The sequence below is a fragment of the Mus caroli genome, chromosome 2, assembly GCF_900094665.2.
Source record: "Mus caroli chromosome 2, CAROLI_EIJ_v1.1, whole genome shotgun sequence".
Classification (NCBI taxonomy): domain Eukaryota; kingdom Metazoa; phylum Chordata; class Mammalia; order Rodentia; family Muridae; genus Mus; species Mus caroli.
The window spans coordinates 8,177,879-8,199,711 of record NC_034571.1 but is presented as its reverse complement, the minus strand read 5'-3'; the positions used below and the strand labels follow the sequence as shown (position 1 = coordinate 8,199,711).

General features: G+C 43.6%; 1 protein-coding gene across 6 annotated transcripts in view; it reads right to left on the bottom strand.

Annotated features, from left to right (window-relative positions):
- Il15ra (interleukin 15 receptor subunit alpha) overlaps positions 1–21,833 on the bottom strand; it is a 31,015-nt gene that overhangs the window by 2,479 nt on the left and 6,703 nt on the right. For 2 of the 6 annotated variants that reach the window (XM_021186490.2, XM_021186483.2), the window contains exons 2-6: positions 11,571–11,765; positions 9,922–10,014; positions 6,387–6,584; positions 5,881–5,913; positions 794–869 (exon numbers count right to left, since the gene is read on the bottom strand). In XM_021186490.2, coding sequence (XP_021042149.1) covers positions 794–869; positions 5,881–5,913; positions 6,387–6,584; positions 9,922–10,014; positions 11,571–11,765 — 595 coding nt within the window. The remainder of the gene's footprint in view (positions 1–793; positions 870–5,880; positions 5,914–6,386; positions 6,585–9,921; positions 10,015–11,570; positions 11,766–21,833) is intronic. The other 4 variants (XM_029474194.1, XM_029474193.1, XM_021186500.2 and 1 more) reach the window with 4 other exon arrangements.

The window sequence follows — 21,833 nt, the reverse complement described above, 5'->3', positions numbered from 1 at the left end:
TCTTGCGCTAGGATATATATATATATAAGTTCTGGTGGTCAAATCCAGGGCCAAGTTGTGTTTTGTCTGCATCTCCAGATGAAGTCCTATACTTTTACATGGATAGTTCGTTAACACTTTATTCCTAGTGACTGCACGCTCAGTTTCAAGAATGCTAATAGTCACTCCTGCAAGAACCCAGAAGCAGGATCTAGAGACCTATACGGTACAGAGTTAACAACTATGTCAGTAGTTAACAACTATGTCAGTTCATTGCTAAATGATAAAAGTGCAAGGTCAAAGCCAATATGTCATGTGAGGAATATTTTTTAAAGGAAGGAATGATAAACATACTTAAGAGAAATGAAAGGTATAAACTGAAATGTCAGGAAGTGGAGGGAACTTGTGAGTGAGCTGCGGTGTGTCATTTCTGCTATTAGCAATACAGAATCAAGGCTGGCATGAACAGGCCTATAAGGAGGTGTACCCCATGAGATGAGTATTTGGAGAATATATTCATGAGTGGGTCACAGAAGGAGCTGATACGTATTGCCTTTGGTCTGACCCCTGTATCATAGGGCTCAGTTCCTGCTGACCCCATTTTGAACATGTGGTCTGAGATCTGTGTGAGAAGTGAATAGCCATCAGCTCAGTCTCACAGAGCTCCTCCTCGCTGCTACAGAAGTGACCGAGTAAGAGAGTTTACAGTCAGGAAAGGGACTCCTCTATCGAGAGGGCCTCTTGGAATCGTTATGATCAAGCTTTTTTGGTAGAAAGGAAGCACTATGTCCTGCAATTCTTCTGTGCTGCTCACCTTGATTTGATGTACCAGGCCAGGAAAGCCATCACAACCCCTGCACCAACCAAGAGGACCGATGTAGAGATGGCCACTGAAAAAGAACAGAACTAAAGCTAGAACGGCTTGACTGCCATGAAGGCATTCATGGCCAAGAATTGGTCAATTCTTGGTAATTTCCATTCTTGCCCAGGACAGATGTTCTTCTAGCCAGCTTGTCATTACTAACATTTCTTGGGTCTGGAAAGAAGCTCAGCAATTAAAAGCACACACTGTTTCCCGCCACACACACAGATTACAACCATCTGTAATCCCAGTTCCAGGGAATCGGGTACCCTCTTCTGGCTTCTGTGGATATCTACTTTCACACACACATATCATCCCCCATACTCCCTATGTAATCTAAAACAATAAAAATAAATCTAAAAGTCACAGACAAAAAAATGAAAGCTGGTTGAAAACACACTTAAGAAATTTCCAACAAGTTACGACCATATGTACAGAAAATTCTTGAGTCTAATGGGGGTTGGTTACAAAATATTAAGTCATGATGAGACTGTAGATACTCTTTACTTTCATTAAGAGGATTTGCCCTCAGAGTTTTGTAATGACACTGGATTAGAAGCAGTAAAATCACAGGAGGAAGACATTGTTTCAGAAAGTCAATAAACTCAGCATGACAACGTTGTTACAAAAATATTAGGAAACAATACATTAATGAAAGATGTTTCAAGGTCTCAGATTGACTTTTTTTTTTCTTTCAAATTTGTTGCATGTAGACTGTCTCCACACTGGCTGGCTTAGCACCCATTGACTGCTGGGGAGTGACTTATTGGAAAAGAGGAATTACTGGCAGTGAGGAGTGGCTGTACTTTCACAATGCTTTCCCTGTGGCTTTTGGAATTAGAGTTGACATGAGCAGAGTCATCGTCAGGAAAGAAGTCTCCTGGGCCGATGATATCACAAAAACATTTGCATTCCAAGACTTAACCCTAGCCTCCTTTCAATTAATCCACGCAGTGTTGGACAAAAAATTGAAACCAGACTTCTGGAGACAATGAATTAACAGATCATATGTCAAGTTCTCCACCCTGTTGTGTTTCTGAAGGGAAAAGGAAGAAACAGAAGTTTGATATAAGAAAGGAGAAGGAGGAGATGATAGAGAACAGATGACTATGGTGCAGGAGGCCACAAAGCCACTGTCCCACCTCCACATCAGCCCACAATATAGGTTGGAGTTAAGATGGCGAAGGCAGCAGAGACTGCCAGGGCCAGTGTTCCAGGAGGATGATGAAATCACTGTGTGTGAATCAGAGGGAGCAGCTTCCTCAGCAGACCTGGGCAAACCAGGCCAGTTTTGCAGAACGCAGGACTGTGAGTCTGCATCAGAGGAAGGTGCTGAAGGGAGAGCGACCAGTTGTTAGGCATGGGCTGAGGGTTTTTTCTCCCTTACTGTCCTACACTCCTAAGAAGAGTTGAGCTCAGGACTTGAGGATGTAGTTAGAGTATTTGTCTACCATGCAATGAGACCCTAGGTTCTGAAAAACAAATAAATTAAAGAGATGTTGGATTCAAACTGGACACTCAAAAGTGAATTGTTTTAGCTCAGCCTTTAAACATGTGATGTGCTCAGTTGATTGCTTATACGTGGAGAAAAGGATCCTCCCCTTCTGTCTAAGGAGCCAGTGAGCATCTGCTGTATGTAACTGATGACAGGGTACTCGCAGATCCTGGCTGGCTGGGATGGAAGGCGTGTAAATGGCAAACTTTAAATGCACTGTCACAAATGCTTTTACAAAACTAGACTGATCTGAATTTCAACATATGGGTTGTTAGCAGACAATAAAAACTCAACATCACATTTTCATTTCTTTGCTAAAAATTTGGCTTCTCTTATAGTAAGTCATTCTCATGACTATATTTAAGGAAGAAAACCTTATTTATAAATGAAGCCATGTTTAAAGTTTAAAAATCTTTGTATTGCCCACAGTCTCTTGCACAAAATGATCTTTGTCCTTTGTAGGGGTTTAGATAATGCTTATTGATTTGCATGTCAGAGGAGAAGAGAATAGATTTTGATCTTTGCATGATCTGGAAAGATAAGTGTTAGCTCATTAATTTCTTGAAACTCTCTGTAAAAAATTGTACATGTAGACTGTTTCATCCAAATATACTTCCATCTGAATATACTGGCACCTAAGTCTCCAATTACTGTTGGACTGATGTAGAAGGCCCAGCCCACTGTGTTAAGCACTGTTCCCTGGCTGTGGTCCTGGCTGTATTGGAGATAAATAGTTCATCATTAAGAGCACATACTGCTCTGGTACAGGATCTGATTTTGGTTCCCAGTATCCACATCAGCTGCATCCCACCATCACTATCACCTGCAACTCTAGGTCTTGGAGGTTTTTATGCCTCTGGACTTCCAGAGCACTTGCTCACATGTGTGAGCAATAATAAAGTAATAAAAATAATAAGATAATAAACAATAAAGTGATAAAATAATATAATATTAACATAATAAAATTAATCATTTAAAAAATATTTTTTTAAAAATCTAAGAAAGTTATCTAAGCATGAGGCAGAAGGTAAATGAGCAAGCAGCAGTCCTCTCTGGCTTCGTCTTCAAGCTCCCACCCAAGCTTCTGCTCTGACGTGCCTCAGTGATGCTCAGTCACCTGGAAGCATAGGCCAGATAAACCCTTTCCTACGCAAGTTGATTTTGGTTAGATTGTTTTTATCACAGCAACAAAAAGGAAATCAGGACAGCCAGTAAGTGAAGAGACGTGAAACGACAAACTCTGTCCTTACACTCTTGCTGTGTGTGCTTGGTTTTGCACAGCCTATCTAAAAGGAGGCACAAAAGTCTGCTCCTGATTCCCAGGATGCTTTGAGTAAGAGGCAAGAGCTTTTACTGTTCAATTTGTGCCAACTTTTGATTGTTTTTATTTTAATTTTTTTTTGAGGTATGGTATTGCTGTGTAGCCACGATGGTCCTGATACTATGTAACCAGGTGGATTTTTTTTAAGATTTATTTATTTTATGTATATAAGTACCAGAAGAGGGCATCAGATCCCATTACAGATGGTTGTGAGTCACCATGTGGTTGCTGGGAATTGAACCCAGGTCCTGTGGAAGAGCAGTCAGTGCTCTTAACCACTGAGCCATCTCTCCAGCCCCCTACCCCCCATTTGAAGATTTATTCATTTTATGTAGCTAGGTGGATCTTAAATGGACAGTAATTCTCCTGCCTTGGCCTTCTGAGTTCTGAAGACATATGCCACCATGCTTAGCTTAATGTTTTTATAGTTTCAGACCATGTGCAAATTATTAACAATTTGAAAAACAAAGAAAAAATTCTAAAACCACATGGGAAGAGTAATATGCTATGTGTCATAGGGAGAAATTAGTTTGGCTAATTCTTGTAGTGATCTTAAATCATGAATGTGGTTTTATTTACATGTCCTTGTCAGTAAGTGAATTTTTCCATGAAAATATTCTTCAAAGAGTCTTTCTAAATTGTCTTGCTTTTATCTATCCATCTTATCTATCTATCTATCCATCCATCCATCCATCCATCATCTATCTGTCCATTCACTTATCTATCTATCCATTCCCTGCCTATCTGTCTATCTCCTGTTTCCCCCAGTGCTGAGGCCTGACCAACTCCCCTATCACTGAGCCATGTTCACAGCCTTTTGTGTGATTTTAACTTTGATACAGGATTTCACTAAGTTGTCCAGGCTGGTCTTGCACTTGCAATCCTCCTGCCTCAGCCTCCTGAGTAACTGAGAGTACTAACTTTCACCACCAGGCCTGGCTTTGCATTTGATCATTAACAAAACTAACAAAACTGCTAATCTATCTAAAGCAACATTTGATTTTCAGATGTTACTTAGTGCAGGTAAAAACAGGACCACAAAAGCCAGCGAGCCATTCTTAGGCAGGAAAACTTATGAACAGAAAGTGAAAAGAGTTTTGTCCATGTTAAATTATAATCATATTATTTTATCCCTTTACACATATTTATTTGTGGGGTGTGTGTGTGTCTGTGTGTGTGTGTGTCTGTGTGTGTCTATGTACACATACTCATGAGTGTGCAGGTGCCCACAGAAAAGGCTATTGTATGCCCTGGAGCTAGAGTTACAAGTGGTTGTAAGCTATTCCTCTGGGCTGGTGGAACTGAACGCTGGTCCTCTGCAAGAGCAGTAGATACTCTTTACCCCTGAACCATCTCTGCAGAGACTTTTGTTCCTTTTAATGCTTGTCTGACTAAAGTATTAGTGTCATACTCTCTACACCCCAGTCCTTTTCTTACAGCATTGGAAACCCAAAAAAAATTCTCTGATCAAGATCCATTCTCTTCACTCCTGTTCAACTGAGTTTTTGAAACCATAGCCAGAACAATAAGACAAGACAAGGAAATAAAAAGGGACATGAAGAGGAAAAGAAGTCAAAGTATCCTGATCTAAGTTTGAGCCTTGGACTTGTTGAGCAAGCTCCCTGTCACTGATCTGCACTCCAGCCCTCCCTTTTCTCCTGCTCTTCTCTTTCTTCTCAGAGATCTCCGTCTACCTTTTCACAAGCACTGTTTGTTTTCCTCCTGCCTGGCTTATATATGGCTTTTTTTTTTCTTCTGTAAGGCTCCATGCCTTCTTCACAACGGAGCCGTCTGGGCTACCTCTCTATACAATGCACAATGCTCCAGCCTGGGTGAAGTCCCTGCAGCTTCTGGCCGAATGGAGTTAGCTTAGTGGCAGTGGCAGGCTCCTGTGATTTCCTTCTATGCCTGAATGTGAGTGGAGCCTAGTGGGACTTAACTGTGAGTAGCTGAACCACCAAGCTCCTTTGTGGTGTACTAACTTCCTGCTTTGTATGCCCCTAGTGTGACAGTTAGAAGCTACTCATCTTAAGTGATCATGTCTAATGACAAATTCAATAACTAGGATATTCTACAAATTATTCTCTAATGGAGACATTTCAGAGAAGCAAAGGGTTACTGCTAGTTACTGTGGTAGAGTGGTACTGGATCAGGCTGTTGAGCATGCAGGGTCTGCTTTGTAGTGCCCCAGTTATAAACACATGGAACAAAAGAAATACTCACCTTTTGTCATTTTGGAACTGTGGGGAGAAATCTCTGCAGAGGAGAAAGGAGAGATGAATCAGGACTGGACTCCCAAGATCATTAGTGTCTCATGAAGCTGGAGAGATTAGCTACTATCTTCGAACCAAATTGGTCTTTGCAAAACAAACAGGTTAACTTGGTCACATCTAAGCATTGGCCATGCCTTAGAAAGGAGCAATTGATGGTGGCTTTTCTACTCCACAGACCACAGCTCCACACTGGCAGATATGTTTGCCACCCTCTAGCATTCACATCAATAAGCCATGTCATATCTGAGAGGAGGGGTTTCCTTTCTGGTATCCTTACAGTGGGGATTGCAATAACCAACTAACCATGGACAACAGGCAACTGGACCTCTCAGTCAGTCCCAAATTGAGCATAAGTGGACCAAAGCTAATGTAGACATCTTCGTGTAAGATCCCAACCCAGGTATCAGAAGCAGTATGTGGGAAACTGGCCTGTCCCTGTGCAAAGCTCAGGCTAACCTGTTATCCTGAGGGAGGTGGAGGCTGTAGGCTCCAAGGTCATTGTTGCTGCAAGAGATGGGGCTCGGGAGGACTTGTGACTGCCTGTCCTTGTAGTTCCTGCAGAAGTTGTTTGGGATGGTGTCAGCCTGGAGCCAGGCATAATAGCTGTCTCTGTGGTCACTGTGGTATCTGATTTGGGAGAGAAAGCTTCTGGCTCTGCAGGAAATTCCAAGACAGAGACATAAAAATTCAGACTAGTGCCTGGGACCCAAGGACTCACTTTAATGAGCTTGTTCTGGCCAACACCCTTTCAAAAAAAACGGTTGCCTAAGTAGATGGCATAGCTATCCCCTGGACAATAGTACTTGTGATAACTCTAAATAATATAGTTACTGAGAGAGAGAGAAAGACAGAGACAGAGAAGGAGAGACAGAGAGAGACAGAGAGACAGACAGATATCCTTGTTCTCTGGAGATGGTATGTTATATTCTCAAAGACTCAATGCCAAGACACAAGTGGAACTATATTTGCAAAAGATAGCAGGAATGCTGGTGTTCTCTTCCAGTTCTGTTGTTGTTCCTTGAGACAGAGTCTTTTATGTATCCCTGGCTGACCCAGAACTTGTCGTGTAGACCAGGATGCCTTGAAACTCACAGGGTTCTCACAGCTGGCTCTGCCTCCTGAGTGCTGAGGTCAAAGGTGTGCTCCATCACAGCCGACTATTTACATGTTGGCATGACATTATGAAATAAGAAGCTGCAGCTTTGTTCCGGCTTCTCCAGATGCCCTAGGCAGCATCCGAGGAGACTGTTCTGCATTAGTTCCTGCTGGCATGGAGGATGCCTGGGTTTAGGTTCCTGTCTTCCTTGTTCATTATTAACAAATGGATGCCCCTAAACTATAAAGGGGCCTACCGCTTCCCTATTCTCTATTCCCTTCTCTTGAAAATGGGTCTTGCACTGTGGCAAAATCTCACTTTTGAAATTCAGCCCAAGTAAAGCCTGGTAGGCGTCCTAGTGCTCCAGAGGCATGGAGTGTCCTGTTCCCATACTCTCTTAGCCATTCTCCATGTAAGAGATGCTCAGACCCTTCAGTCCATTGGGACTACTCGTTTGTATCTCTCCCTCCCTCAACTACCAACCCCGCAGAGCACTCACATCCAAGCACCTGCGACCATACCAGTTAGTGCCCAAGATTATGATTGTACATGTTTGTCTCAGTGAGGAATGTCTGACCAAATGTCTGGGAGAGCCTTATGCATGCTAGGGAAACATTCTATCAATGACCTATAGTGCCAGCCCGATTTTATTACTATTAACTTTTGAGCTGGAGCCTTCTATGCTGTGCACTGGCATGAAATTCAGAAACCTCTCCATCCTCCTTAGAACAAACGTCCTCCGCTGGGATGCCTCTGAACCACCCGGGAAGCTTCCAGTGCTGCTGACTCTCAGATCTTACCCCAAACAAATGGGAATATTACAGTAAGTTCCTTGTGTATTGAAGACTGACATGGGGCATACAGGATGGTCTGACCAGTTGAGCGAGTTAGGGTGATTGAAAAAGGTTTCCATATTTGGAAGTAGAAGGAAGAAACAAGGAGAAGTCACAAATGGGATCATGTAACAGGGAGAACCAAACACTAAGTGGGAAACGAGAGTATCACAGGGTAGAGAGCACAGGTTTCAAATGCAGACAACTGCTGAAGACACTGAGCTAGCCTACGCAACACTCAAGTGAAGGACAGAACAATGAGCTGGGTTCAGTGGCACATGTAATCTGAGCATTCTGGAGGATGAGTTTGAAGCTAGCTTGGGATACCTATTGAGACCCTATCAGAAAGGAAGCAAAGAAAGAAGGCAGGGACTGAGAGAGATGTGATGCTCATGCGATATTTCTGTATTACAGCCTTGTGATGGTTGGCTTGAACTTGACACTTTCAATTGTCTACACTGGTTTGGTCTACATGTCTGTGGGGGATTGTCTTGACGAAGTTAATTGATGTGGGAAGACCCTCCTCTCCCCTGTCAGTGGCTCCATTCTATAGCAAGGGCTCCTGTGCTCTTAAGAGTGGAGAAACTGGGGCTGGAGTCATGGCTCAATGGTTAAGAGCACTGACTGCTCTTCCAGAGGACCTGAGTTCAATTCCCAGCAACCACATGGTGGCTCACAACCGTCAGCAACAGGATCTGATGCTCTCTTCTGGTGTGTCTGAAGACAGCTACAGTGTACTTACACACATAAAATAAATAAATAAATCTATAAAAAAACGTGTGGAGAAGTTAAAGCAGAACACAATTAGGCAAACGAACATGCACACTTTCATTTCTTTCCACTCTTGACTGTGGGTGTGATGCGACTGACTTCTTCAAGCTCCTGCCTCTGTGACTTTCCCAGTGATGGCTTCCCACCTGGAAACGTATAATAAAACGAACCCTTTCTCCCCTAAGCTGCTCTCCGTTGGGATATTTTAACCTATCAGTAAAAAAGACACTAGAACAAGCATCCAGATTAATGTGTTAATGAAGAAGACTGGGGAGCTGGCCTTGATGGCTCACACCTTTAATCCCAGTACTCAAGAGGGAGGCAGAGGCAGACGAATCTCTGTAATTTTGAGGCCAGCCTGGTCTACACAGTGAGTTCTAGGACAGCTAGAGCTACATAGTGAGACCCTGCCTCAACCCATCCCCGACCCTTCCACTTAAAAATAAATAAATAAAAGCTCTTCAATGAGTCCCTCACATTGTCTTTATTTTGCCAAAAGAGGGCTCCATCCTCATTACCCTTTCTGTGGTCTGTCTTGCCCAGGACATGCATGGTAGCAAGTGCTTTGGAAGACAGACACCCTCTGGAACAAAGCACAGACGCCTTTGCCACCAATTATAAGACATTCAGGCTCTATGACCCTAAGCTGCCCTGGCACAATCCAACCTGCTACACACACAGGACTTGTATTCTGGTACATCCTGCTGCCCTGTGGGCCAGAGAGATATGAATTGGTACACACATACACCTGCTTCAGATTTCCTGTGCCATGTGGGAAAGCCTCCCTTGGGGAGACAACATAATGAGATCAAGTCTCAGTGCTCGATAAAGGTGGGCATCTACAGCTCCCTATGGTCTGACATGTTAATGGCTGATCCTAAGCCATTATAAATTATGCACATGTGAATTCTGGATATCAAATAACTTTGACTAGAAAAACCCTAAGCCACTATAAATTCTGATTTTATTTATTTATTTATTTATTTATTTATTTATTTATTTATTTACTTTGGTTTGATTTTGGGTTTTGGAAAAAGGGGTTTCTCTGTATAATGCTGTATTTCCTGAAAAGCTCTGTAGATCAGGCTGACCTTGAACTCAGAGGTCCATCTGTTTCTGCCTCCCAAGTGCTGGGATTAAAAGTGCATGCCACTACCACCCAGCTACAAATTCTGAATCTTATAAAGTTCTGTTGCCTAGGTTTGCAGTGATCAGCAGTGAGCAATGGCATCTATGATAAGGGAGCAGACAGGGTAAGCGTTAGTTCTTCACGTTTTCCCAGGGTTCCTACCTTTTGCAGGGGGGGAGGGGCTCTCTGGCTGTGAGGTCACCTTTGGTGTCACTACTGTTGGCACTGGACTGTAGTGAGCTAGGGAGGGGTCTCCTAGAGAGAGAATAGTCACATGGCATTTATGATTTCTGAGGGCAGTATCTGGGCAGTTTCAGAACTAACTACAAATAAAAATAATGAATCAGTGCACATTCATTTCTGGCTTCCTGGAACAAGGCTAGAAAGTGTAGGAAGTGAATACTGGTTTCCTGACTCAAATGTACAGCCTGTAAACTGCTTTTTCTAGTATCTTCCCGGGTCAATCATCAAATATTTTTGTATGGGAATCACACACAAATCAGTTCTATTAGTTTTTCATGGGGAAAAACAAAATATCACTCAATGGAGTTCACTTATTTAGGGGAAATTATTGAGTGCACAGGAGCTAGGGAAAAACAGTGAAGAGAGCTGGTGGTGGTAAAATGACTGTGGAGCAAAACCTTTGGATCAGATGAGGTTGACTTAAAGATCCCTCCAGTCTTTGGGTTATGAGATCCTGATGACAAGGCTGTGGTACACGCATAAGGATCTGGGTTCTGATCCTCAATACACTTGTAAAACTCTGAGCTTGGTGGCCCAAGTCTGCAACCTTAGTGCTGTTGGCAGGGAGTGGAGGCAGGCAGCTCTGCACAGCTCACTACTCAGTCAGTCAGTAAGTGCTGGGTTCAGTGAGAGGCCGTGTGTCAAAAAACAGGATAGAGAAGGACAGGGGAGGACATCCTAAGGTAGACCCCCGGTCCTCACATTCATGGCATTCTTGCTTAAGCAGTACTCTCCTGGAAGACTCTGGGCCACTTTTTTTTTTTCTAGGGAGCAGACTGGGGAATAGTGTTACTGGAAACACACCACCAAGCGGCTTCCATTCCAAAAATGTTGGCCAACCAACATCATCCAACCATGGTGATTTTTTTCTCTTAAAGTTGATTCTCATAACCTTCATTGCTTTGTTGCTCTTTATTGTTCAGGCTGGGACTGGACCTTAGAGATCCATTTGCCTTCCGAGTGCTGGGATTGAAGGCATGCACCATCACGTCCTAGATTTTTTAATTATTATTGTTGTTCTTGAGCATCAGCTGGACACTAGAAGTGGGTACTCGAGAGCTATACTGTTTGTTAGGTTTACCCAACTTCCTGGGTTCCAGCAAACAAAAACAGTCTATGGTCTCCCGCAGGCTTATGTGTTGTTAGTCATCCAAAAAGCTCTCAGGGTGGTGAGTTTGCACACACAGCATCATCTATAGACAAACCTCCTGCTACTGTCATGCCAAAACAAACACTGATGGCTGTAATAGTTAACATTTACCAGGTTCCACCCAATTCTACAAACCACTGTTGACATCAGGTGCATATTTTAGGTGACCAACCAGAGTTCCAAGAGCCTAAGGGATTTGCCCAAGGACACAAAATGGCTAAATGGCAGAGATAGGAGATAAACCAATGTTGGGTGACAGAACCCACTGCCCATGTATTCCCATGGGGGGAGGGCATGCTGCTTCATGTCCTACTGGCTTTGTTAGCTCCAGATCTCAGAACAGATGTCTCTGGCTCCCACAGCTTCCTGCTCAGCCTTGGCTGGAGTGTGTGGGACAGTGTGGAGACTGGCTACTTACTGATGCACTTGAGGCTTGGAGTTGTCCAGTGGGCAACGTTTGTGTTCTTGTTGATCACACACTCAATCAGGGTGGATGTTCCAGCTTTCCGCTTAAAGCCAGAGTTACAGACATACCTCTCCCTGGAGTTCACACTGTAATTCTTGACCCGGATGTCTGCATGCTCAATAGATACAGGGGGTGGACATGTGGTGCCTGCAAAGTGCATGAAAGGGGAGAGAGACGAGAAGACTGGGTTTACTCATGGGTGTCCTCAAGGGAGCCAAGTATCAGCTCTGTAGCTAAGGTTGAGCATATCCCAGGGGCCCCTGAGTGTAGAAGCCAGGCAAAAACACATGGCTATGGTGAGAAAGTACACTACTATCCAAAAATCTTGTAGGAGTTTCCTTTAAATTCCATCCATTCAGTGCGGCTGGATACCCAAGAGCCATCAGCAAACATTCCCTTTACCCTCCACTGCCCACCCATCTCCAAGCTCAAGATAGCTCTTGAAGCTATTCATCTTTCCCCATTTGGATCAAGCTTTTTTGAGGGATGTCACATTGTTGTTTTGGATCAATAGCAAGAGTCTACAGACCGGTGTCCTTGTATGCCACTCCCCAGCCACCAGCATAATTGTTAGCCAGGTGTACTTGACTTTACTCTTCCTTCGGAGCCTGCTCCTCTCACAGGAAAAAAATACAACCGCAAATTCATGAAGAAGCCTACAAGGTTTTTGTCAGAATCTGCCCTTCCAGATGTCTTTACCCTTTGGTTCCCCATAATCAAAGATCTTTGGTTCTCCTCGATCCTCCTTCACAACCCACCACACTTTCCGCTGACTACCTTCCACCAACTTTCTTTGCTGACTACCATGTTTACCTTCTAAGAAAACCTGTATTTGCTTACTGGTAACCTAAGTCCTAAGGTTCTATGATCTTTTCCATCTATATTTGGCCCAGTCCTAATTTGCTTAACATTGTATTTTTGATCCTAGTACAGTACTTGGAAATACTAGATGTGCAGATATGTATGGAAAGAATTATAGTTAGGCTTGGTGTGGAGGCTAAAGCTTTATTCTTAGCACTCAGCAGAGGCAGAGGCAGAGGCAGAGGCAGAGAGGCAGGCATAGCTCTGTGAGTTTGAGGCCAGCCTGGTCTACTTAGTGAGTTCCAGGCCAGCTAGGGCTACATAGTGAGGCCTTGTTTAAAAAAAAAAACAATGGAAAGGATGATGGATAGACACTTTTCTTCAGTAACAAGCTAGAGTTTGACTCCCTGCTGTGATTTAGTCTGGTTCGTTTTGTTTCCTATATGTAGTCAGTTTCTCTGATTATTTCACTTTTTCAGAAGAAACTAGGAACGAGACAAACTGTCCCAAAGACGAACTGTCTAGATAGGTCAGCTCTCAAACTGCAAAACTCCAGCTAAAACTGGCTTCAATGGGAGAATTCTGTGTGATAGAGGTGAGGAGTTTTAGAACATGATGTCTGAGGGTTCTAGAAATAGATGAGGGGTCCAAAATGTTGGCTATTTCTATGCGAGAGTTGTGTTTGACTTTTTCATCCCAGCACTCCAGAGGCAGAGGCAGGAGGATTTCTGTGAGTTAGAAGCTAGCCTGGTCTAACACAGCAAGCTTCAGGACAGCCAGGACTACACAGAAAGACCCTGTCTCAAAACAACAACAAAACAAACAAAACCAAAACCTTTATGTGTATGAGTGCCTTGCCTGAATACATGTGGACCACACATATCCTTGGTGCCCAGGGAGTCCAGAAGAGATTGTCAGATCTCCTAGAGCTGGAGCTACATATGATTTTTTTAAACTGCTCTGTGGATGCTGGGAATCAAATCCAGGTCCTATGGACAAGCAGCCAGTGTTCTTAACCACCAAGCCATTTCTCTACCCAGGCATTCCTTTTGGGTTTTTAAATTTTACCTTATGTGTTTAAGTGTTTTACCTGAATGTTTGTATGTGTGCTATATATGTGCATTGTGCCGAGTAAAGCAGAAGAGGGTGTTGGATGCTCTAGAACTTAGAATCTAGAGTCAGAAATGACTGTGAGCCACCATGTGGATGGAAGGAACTGAGCCTGGGTTCTCTGCAAGAGCAGCAAGTACTGTTATCTGCTAAGCTATCTCTCCAGCCCACCTTGGACTTTCTTTTCTCTTTGTCTCCAATTGCACAGAACAAGTCTGACTTCCTTTTAGAACATTTTTACTTAGGTTCAACAGGTTTGAATTTGAAATGGTTTGAGTGTGAATCCACCCATGCTTTCAGGACCACCTTTTCATCTCCACTGCTTTCTCTTTTGCCTTCAGATTCAGGGATTTTTTTTTCTTTTTTTTTTTTTTAAGATTTATTTATTTATTATATGTAAGTACACTGTAGCTGTCTTCAGACACTCCAGAAGAGGGCGCCAGATCTCATTACGGATGGTTGTGAGCCACCATGTGGTTGCTGGGATTTGAACTCCGGACCTTCGGAAGAGCAGTCGGGTGCTCTTACCCACTGAGCTATCTCACCAGCCCCGGGATTTTTTTTTTTTTTTATCAACAAGTTGTTTCACATCTTCTAAGTATTGAAGTATTCTCCATAATTCTTTCGACTCTGAGCACTCATTACATACGTCCAGATAAAAACATTCAGAATTTATCATTGGAGAGGCTGTAAACTGGAGAATGTGTTAGCAGTAATTATAATATACTCATCAATGGCTGCCTCCTGAGAGAAAGGTAGCTGTTCAGTCCACGAGACCAAACGTTATCAGCATCCTCATGCGGAACTAGAGTCCCAGGGAAGTCCTGGAGAGGTGCTGGTCCTCAGTCTACAACGGAATCCTGAAGATACCAGCAAACGAACGGATGAACTTGCCAGGCAAAATGAGGGCAAGCAGACAAAAAGCAAATGCTTCCTTCCTTCATGTTCTTTTATGTGGGCCGCCACCCAGAGGTGCAGCTCAGAAGAGCCAACCAAGATACTCCCTCACAGGTGTGCCCAGCAGCATGGGTTTTAGTTAATCTCAGATGTCATCAAGTTGACAACCTAGAGTATCTTATCACAAGTCCGAATCCTGTCAACTTGACACACAGCTCACATTCCCTTATGTCATGCTTAATTTCTAAATGGAAACAATAGCCAAGTCATAATTCCACTTAACATTATATAACTATCCCACGTATAACTGTAGATGCATTATATAATTTAGAATATGTGGAGATGGTCCCATGCCAGGATTTCCCAGGTTGTAGCAACATGAGCTAAATAAATTTTGACTCTCTATGAACCACAGAGTCTCAGGTATTCTATTATTGCAATAGAAAATTAACTATTCTTAGACCTCCTTCTCCTCCTCTCCCTCCTCCTCCTCTTCTTCCTCCTCCTCTTCTTCTTTCTCTCCCCCCTCCTCCTCTTCAGTGCTGTGGATCAAACTCAGGGCCTTAGACATGCTATACAAGTGCTCTGCCAGGATCCTTCTTGAAGGAACCTCCGAGAGGCACTGACAGTTCAGCCACGACTGTGAGTTGCAGAAGTCAGTTTCCTTTAGTTACTCCTCTAGCTGTGGCTTTTGATACCTGACTTGCCACCACCCCCTCTTCTTATTAACCACCTATTTACACTAATTCCGCTTAGTCTGTGTTTGGAGTCTTAGCCGTAGCTTTGTCTCCCAGGGCGAGCTTATCACTGCTGCGGTGGAATCCTTCCTCTGCTGCCTCCTGTCACTTCAGGTCCATGTTTTCAGTAATGCTCAGGAGTTATGTGTGGATCCATCTGTAGAGCTTGTTAAAACTAGCTGGCTCCAACCCAGAGCTACTGAGCTGGAGGATCTGAGGCAGAGCCCGGGAACCTGTATTTCCAAGTTCCAGATGGTACAGGCTCTGCAGGTCCAGGAACTGTGCTTTGGGGACTGCTGCTGTCTACAAGTGCAGCAGAGCAAATGGTGCTTTGTTTATGACAGGAACATGTGAACAGCAGCCTGTTCATACCATCTTCCAGATCATGGCATTGACTCCATAAACGGAGATTTCTTTTACACATTTGTCTTTATAAGATCACCTAAACTTCTACTCTAGGGCTTTAACTGTTGCGTGAATATATAAAAAAAACAACCCACACTACCACCAGCAAGGCACCAGTGGACAGCCCAGCCTGTTCTCTGCCCAAGCAGACTCTCTTGACTCAGAGCTTCAAAATCTCTCCACCCGGCTGCTAAGTTCCCATGGTGGGCTGTTGCTACACACGCCCACACTTCCAAATTCCCATGGCTGGCTGGGGTGCCCTGCCACCGTACCTTTCTCTGGAACTCAGTTGAGTCACCGAGTAAAGGAAAACACCACACAATCTTAGTTTAGAATCTACAGGTAACACAATTGCTGGGTTCAGAAACTAGCATCCTGTGATGGTTTGTATATTCTTGGACCAGGGAGTGGCACTATTTGGAGGTGTGGCCTTGTTGGAAAAGGTATGACCTGGTTGGAGTAGGCGTGTCACTGTGGGTGTGGGCTTAAGATCCTCGGCTTTAGGACGCCTTTAATCCCAGCACTCGGGAGGCAGAGGCAGGCGGATTTCTGAGTTCGAGGCCAGCCTGGTCTACAAAGTCAGTTCCAGGACAGCCAGAGCTATACAGAGAAACCCTGTCTCAAAAAAAAAAAAAAAAAAAAAAGATCCTTGTCCTAGTTGCCTGGAAGTCAGTCTTCCACTAGCAGCCTTTGGATGAAGACATAGAACTCTCAGCTCCTCCTGCACCATGCCTGCCTGGATGCTGCCATGCTCCCACCTTGATGATAATGGACTGAACCTCTGAACCTGTAAGCCAGCATCAATTAAATGTTGTTTTTATAAGACTTGCCTTGGCCATGGTGTCTGTTCACAGCAGTAAAACCCTAACTAAGACACATCCTAATTTTGTTAGCTATTTAAGTTATAAATCCTCCAGTGGCGCATCCCAGAGGATCCCTACCTAAATCGTGGGCCTCTCACTACCCACATTGTGTCTCCATGCTCTTTCTGGTCCAAAAGGAAGTATCTTTCTCCTGACTTCCCTATTCCTCTCCCTGACCGGAAATTCCCACCTACTTGCCCAGTGATTGGTCCCTTGAAATCTTTATTCATTAGGGGAAGGTTCTGTCTCATTTAACTTTAAAAAATACATTTATTTATTTATTTATTTATTTATTTATTTATTTATTTAGTGTGTGTGTGTGTGTGTGTGTGTGTGTGTGGCTTGCCAGTTCCATGTGTTTAGCTCTGTGTTTCCAAATCTTTAAATCCTCATTTGGGGTACTTAGTCATATGTTACATTGCTTGGGAAATACTTGGGGATGGATTAATGGTGTTGGGTGGGAAGGAACCGTCATAAAAACCAATTCAAATGACCTTAAGGACACTTGGCAGTAGACCAGAATGGAGAATTCAGTGAAACATACTAGGCCTGACCTTTTAGAAAATGTTCCCTCTGTCTGAGAAAGCCTGGACCTTTGGACCTGTGGGTGAGCTATTACATTATTTGAGGCTGGACATTTTCCAGCTATCCATCACTATCTCCAAAAACTTGTGAGCTCTGCAGGGAAAAGGCTAGAGAAAGACATCTAGAAGAACTACCCTTTCTCTTGTTTGTCCCAAGCCTGCTTCTTAACGTTATTGTTATTGTCTTTTCTTGGGCCAGCAGGGATCTTATGAGATCAGTTTGTTTTGCTTCCCTCAGAGAACTGGCAGGCCCTGCCATGGGTCATTTTGAAACCTTGGAGGTAAAGGAGCCTAAGAGTCCCTTCCTCACACAGGGCATTCCCCGCCTTGCAATTGCAGAGGCAACACATTCTGCACAGAACATCCTTTTCCTGATGGCTGACACTGCTGTAAATTCTGCTTGGTCCTTCCACACATCTGGAGCACTCCTGCTCCAGGAACATGGTGTGAGGGGTGTAGAAGATGAAGCAGATGGACACAGCTGGGAGTGATAAGACGTGGTTTAACTGCAATGCCTGAAAAAGTGCCATTGTGTAAAAGTTCAAGGATGAGCAAGAATTAGCCAGACATTCAAGAGAAAAGCAGAGCAAGCAGTCTAGTCTGGTCAACAGGAGTAGATACAGTTCCAGAATGGTCCTGTGAGAGGACTCAGTCACTGTGGCTCTGCAGAGCACGCTCATTGCTGGCAAGGAGAGGAGCTCCTCTCATTGTCAGAACCTTGTGAAGCCTGCCTGATAGGATGGGAATATATATATATATATATATATATATATATATATATATATATATATATATAAAGTTGGAGCTGAAAAGATATCTCAGTGCTTCAGAGCAAATCCTGCTTTTCCAGAGAACCCGACTGCCTGTAACTTCAGCTTCAGAAGACCTAATACTGTCTTCTGTCTGCCTCAAGTGTGCACATAGCACATGGCAGACACTCGCACAGACATATATCTACACACAAATAAAATATGAGATACATAAATCTTAAAAAGAGTAATGAAATGAGCGAATGATGGAAACCAAAGAGCTAACAGAGAGAGAAGGGAATGGGACCTAGAGTCTGCCCATGACCACAGTCTGTTGTTGCTCCTCCATCTTCTCCCCTGCCCTCAGCATGGCCCAACATCTCTCTGCAGTCCTTCTTCCCTTTGCCATCCCAGACTTCATCCAAGCATCCATCTCTCCAGTCTCCTCCTGTACTTGGTTTTAATCACACATTCTTTTTTTTTCCCCTAATGAGTAGAGTGCTTAGCTAGCATGCATGAAGCCCTAGGTTTGATCCCAATGCTGTATTAAAGCCAGGTATGTATGTTTTGTTTTTGAGACGGGGTTTCTCTGTGTAGTTTTGTCTATCCTGGAACTCACTATGTACACCAGGCTGGCCTCTAACTCACAGAGGTCTGCCTACCTCTCCTGGGAAATTAAAGGTGTTCACCAGTACTGCCTGGCCTTAACGCCAGGTATGGTGATGCATGCCCCAGCACTCAGGAGGTAGAAACAAGAGGACCAGAAATCCAAGGGTATCTTGAGCTACATAGCCAATTGGAGGCTAGCCTGAGCTACATGAGACCATCTCAATGTCCTGCCCCTACCAAGAACTCACTACTGTAGTTTCCTAAGAAGGTGCTATGTTAATCTTGCAGCATATCCTCTTTAAGTCTAAATCAACATTTCCAACCCTTCCATTTTGTTAAAGGTTTTTTCAACGTTTATTGTTTATGTATTTGTGTGTGTGTGTAAATCTTTGTTAATTGCTTTTAAAGTTGACTCTTTGATTCTGTGCCTTTTATTGAATTGTAGACCCAGAACATCAAGTTCATGCTGAATCCCACAGCAACAATGTCCTAATTAGAGGTCAGCTCAGGAAAAACTGATGCTTTAGTAACAGTAGGCCTTCTCCAAACCTGAACCTAGGATCTGCCTTGATTTAAGTCTTTCATGCCTTTCTATAAAACGTGTTTTATAGCATTGAAATGTTGTATTGTAGTGCGTGCGTGTGTGTGTGTGTGTGTGTGGCTTGCCAGTTCCATGTGTTTAGCTCTGTGTTTCCAAATCTTTAAATCCTCATTTGGGGTACTTAGTCATATGTTACATTGCTTGGGAAATACTTGGGGATGGATTAATGGTGTTGGGTGGGAAGGAACCGTCATAAAAACCAATTCAAATGACCTTAAGGACACTTGGCAGTAGACCAGAATGGAGAATTCAGTGAAACATACTAGGCCTGACCTTTTAGAAAATGTTCCCTCTGTCTGAGAAAGCCTGGACCTTTGGACCTGTGGGTGAGCTATTACATTATTTGAGGCTGGACATTTTCCAGCTATCCATCACTATCTCCAAAAACTTGTGAGCTCTGCAGGGAAAAGGCTAGAGAAAGACATCTAGAAGAACTACCCTTTCTCTTGTTTGTCCCAAGCCTGCTTCTTAACGTTATTGTTATTGTCTTTTCTTGGGCCAGCAGGGATCTTATGAGATCAGTTTGTTTTGCTTCCCTCAGAGAACTGGCAGGCCCTGCCATGGGTCATTTTGAAACCTTGGAGGTAAAGGAGCCTAAGAGTCCCTTCCTCACACAGGGCATTCCCCGCCTTGCAATTGCAGAGGCAACACATTCTGCACAGAACATCCTTTTCCTGATGGCTGACACTGCTGTAAATTCTGCTTGGTCCTTCCACACATCTGGAGCACTCCTGCTCCAGGAACATGGTGTGAGGGGTGTAGAAGATGAAGCAGATGGACACAGCTGGGAGTGATAAGACGTGGTTTAACTGCAATGCCTGAAAAAGTGCCATTGTGTAAAAGTTCAAGGATGAGCAAGAATTAGCCAGACATTCAAGAGAAAAGCAGAGCAAGCAGTCTAGTCTGGTCAACAGGAGTAGATACAGTTCCAGAATGGTCCTGTGAGAGGACTCAGTCACTGTGGCTCTGCAGAGCACGCTCATTGCTGGCAAGGAGAGGAGCTCCTCTCATTGTCAGAACCTTGTGAAGCCTGCCTGATAGGATGGGAATATATATATATATATATATATATATATATATATATATATATATNTGGATCCCTGGATATGGCAGTCTCTAGATGGTCCATCCTTTTGTCACAGCTCCAAACTTTGTCTCTGTAACTCCTTCCATGGGTGTTTTGTTCCCAATTCTAAGAAGGGGCAAAGTGACCACACTTTGGTCTTCATTCATCTTGAGTTTCATGTGTTTTACAACTTGCACCTTCGGTATTCTAAGTTTCTGGGCTAATATCCACTTATCAGTGAGTACATATCACAGCATGCAAGTCTTATATAGCTTTTGTCAGATTGTCTAAGTTTTAATAGTTTTAGTTTTTATCAAACTGTTTTGATTTATTCTTTGGTAGGTTCAGGCATGTGTATAATGTGTTTTGATACTGTTCACTCTCCAAGGACTTCCTCTTCTTACCTAGAGACTCATTCCAAGCCTCTTCTTCTTTTTCATAAGGCCTTCATTCACTTCATGTCTTCTTAAAATAAATACTGTGCTAGGTGTTTTATGTCAACTTGACACAGGCCAAAGTCAGCTGAGAGGAGGGACCTCTCAGCTAAGAAAATGCCACCGGAAGATCAGTTGTAGGCAGACCAGTAAAACATTTTTCTTTTCCTTTCCTTTCCTTTCCTTTCCTTTCCTTTCCTTTCCTTTCCTTTCCTTTCCTTTCCTTTCCTTTCCTTTCTTTTCTTTCCCTTTCTTTTCTTTTCTCTTTTTCCTTTCCTGTTCTTTCTCTTCTCTTCTCTTCTCTTCTCTTCTCTTCTCTTCTCTTCTCTTCTCTTCTCTTCTCTTCTCTTCTCTTCTCTCTCTCTCTCTCTCTCTCTCTCTCTCTCTCTCTCTCTCATTCTCTCCCTTTTTGCCAGCCTATAAGTTTATTACAAGTGCATGATGGGACATATGTTACATGAACATCCAGGTACCTACTGTGTCTACTAAGAAAAGACCCAACATGAGAGAGTCCTTGTCCACCAACTCCTTGGTACATTGTCTCCTCCCTTCAGACTTAATTATTACCCTCAATTTAATGAGTCCTGTGTGATTTGGAGTCTTTTTTTTTTTAAAGCCAGAGTTAAAAGTGAACAAGGCTAGAGGAAAACAAAGCAGTTCCCAATAGTGAGCTCAGTACAGATCTTTCTGCCAAGGGGACAGCAGCAGGTATGTCCAGGCACACCCAGACAAGTGTAACCATATACTGCTTTTACTGAGTAGAGGACACCAGAACCCACACTCATGATCCACACATGGCCCAGGTTGTACAGTCCCACACATCTCACATCTGTCCCCTCTTTGTGCTAAGAACTGCAGCCTGTCTGACCCACATGGCACAGCTCACTCAGGGAGTGGTTACATAGTAGCACACAAGGTCAGTTCCAAGGCAGTACAAAAGGTCACAATGGAGCACGTGGTGGTTCAGAAACTATCAGACAACAGACCTTGGTGACTTCTTCAGCAATCACACCCAACACTTGGCTAAGAGATCTGAGCAGGAACTAGGGGAAAGAGGGTTATTGTGAGCCACAGGGGCTGTCCTGATGCTGGAAGAGAGGGTTGAAGCCATAGGCTTACTAGGCATTGTACGAAGAGGATGACTCATTGCCATCATGAGTAAGGCATTTTCTTAATTAGTGATTGATGGGGGAGGGCTCAGCCCACTGTAGGTAGTGCCATGCCTGGGCTGGTATTCCTGGGTTCTGTAAGAAAGCAGGCTGAACCTCACACCAGTCAGAATGGCTAAGATCAAAAATTCAGGTGACAGCAGATGCTGGCGAGGATGTGGAGAAAGAGGAACACTCCTCCATTGTTGGT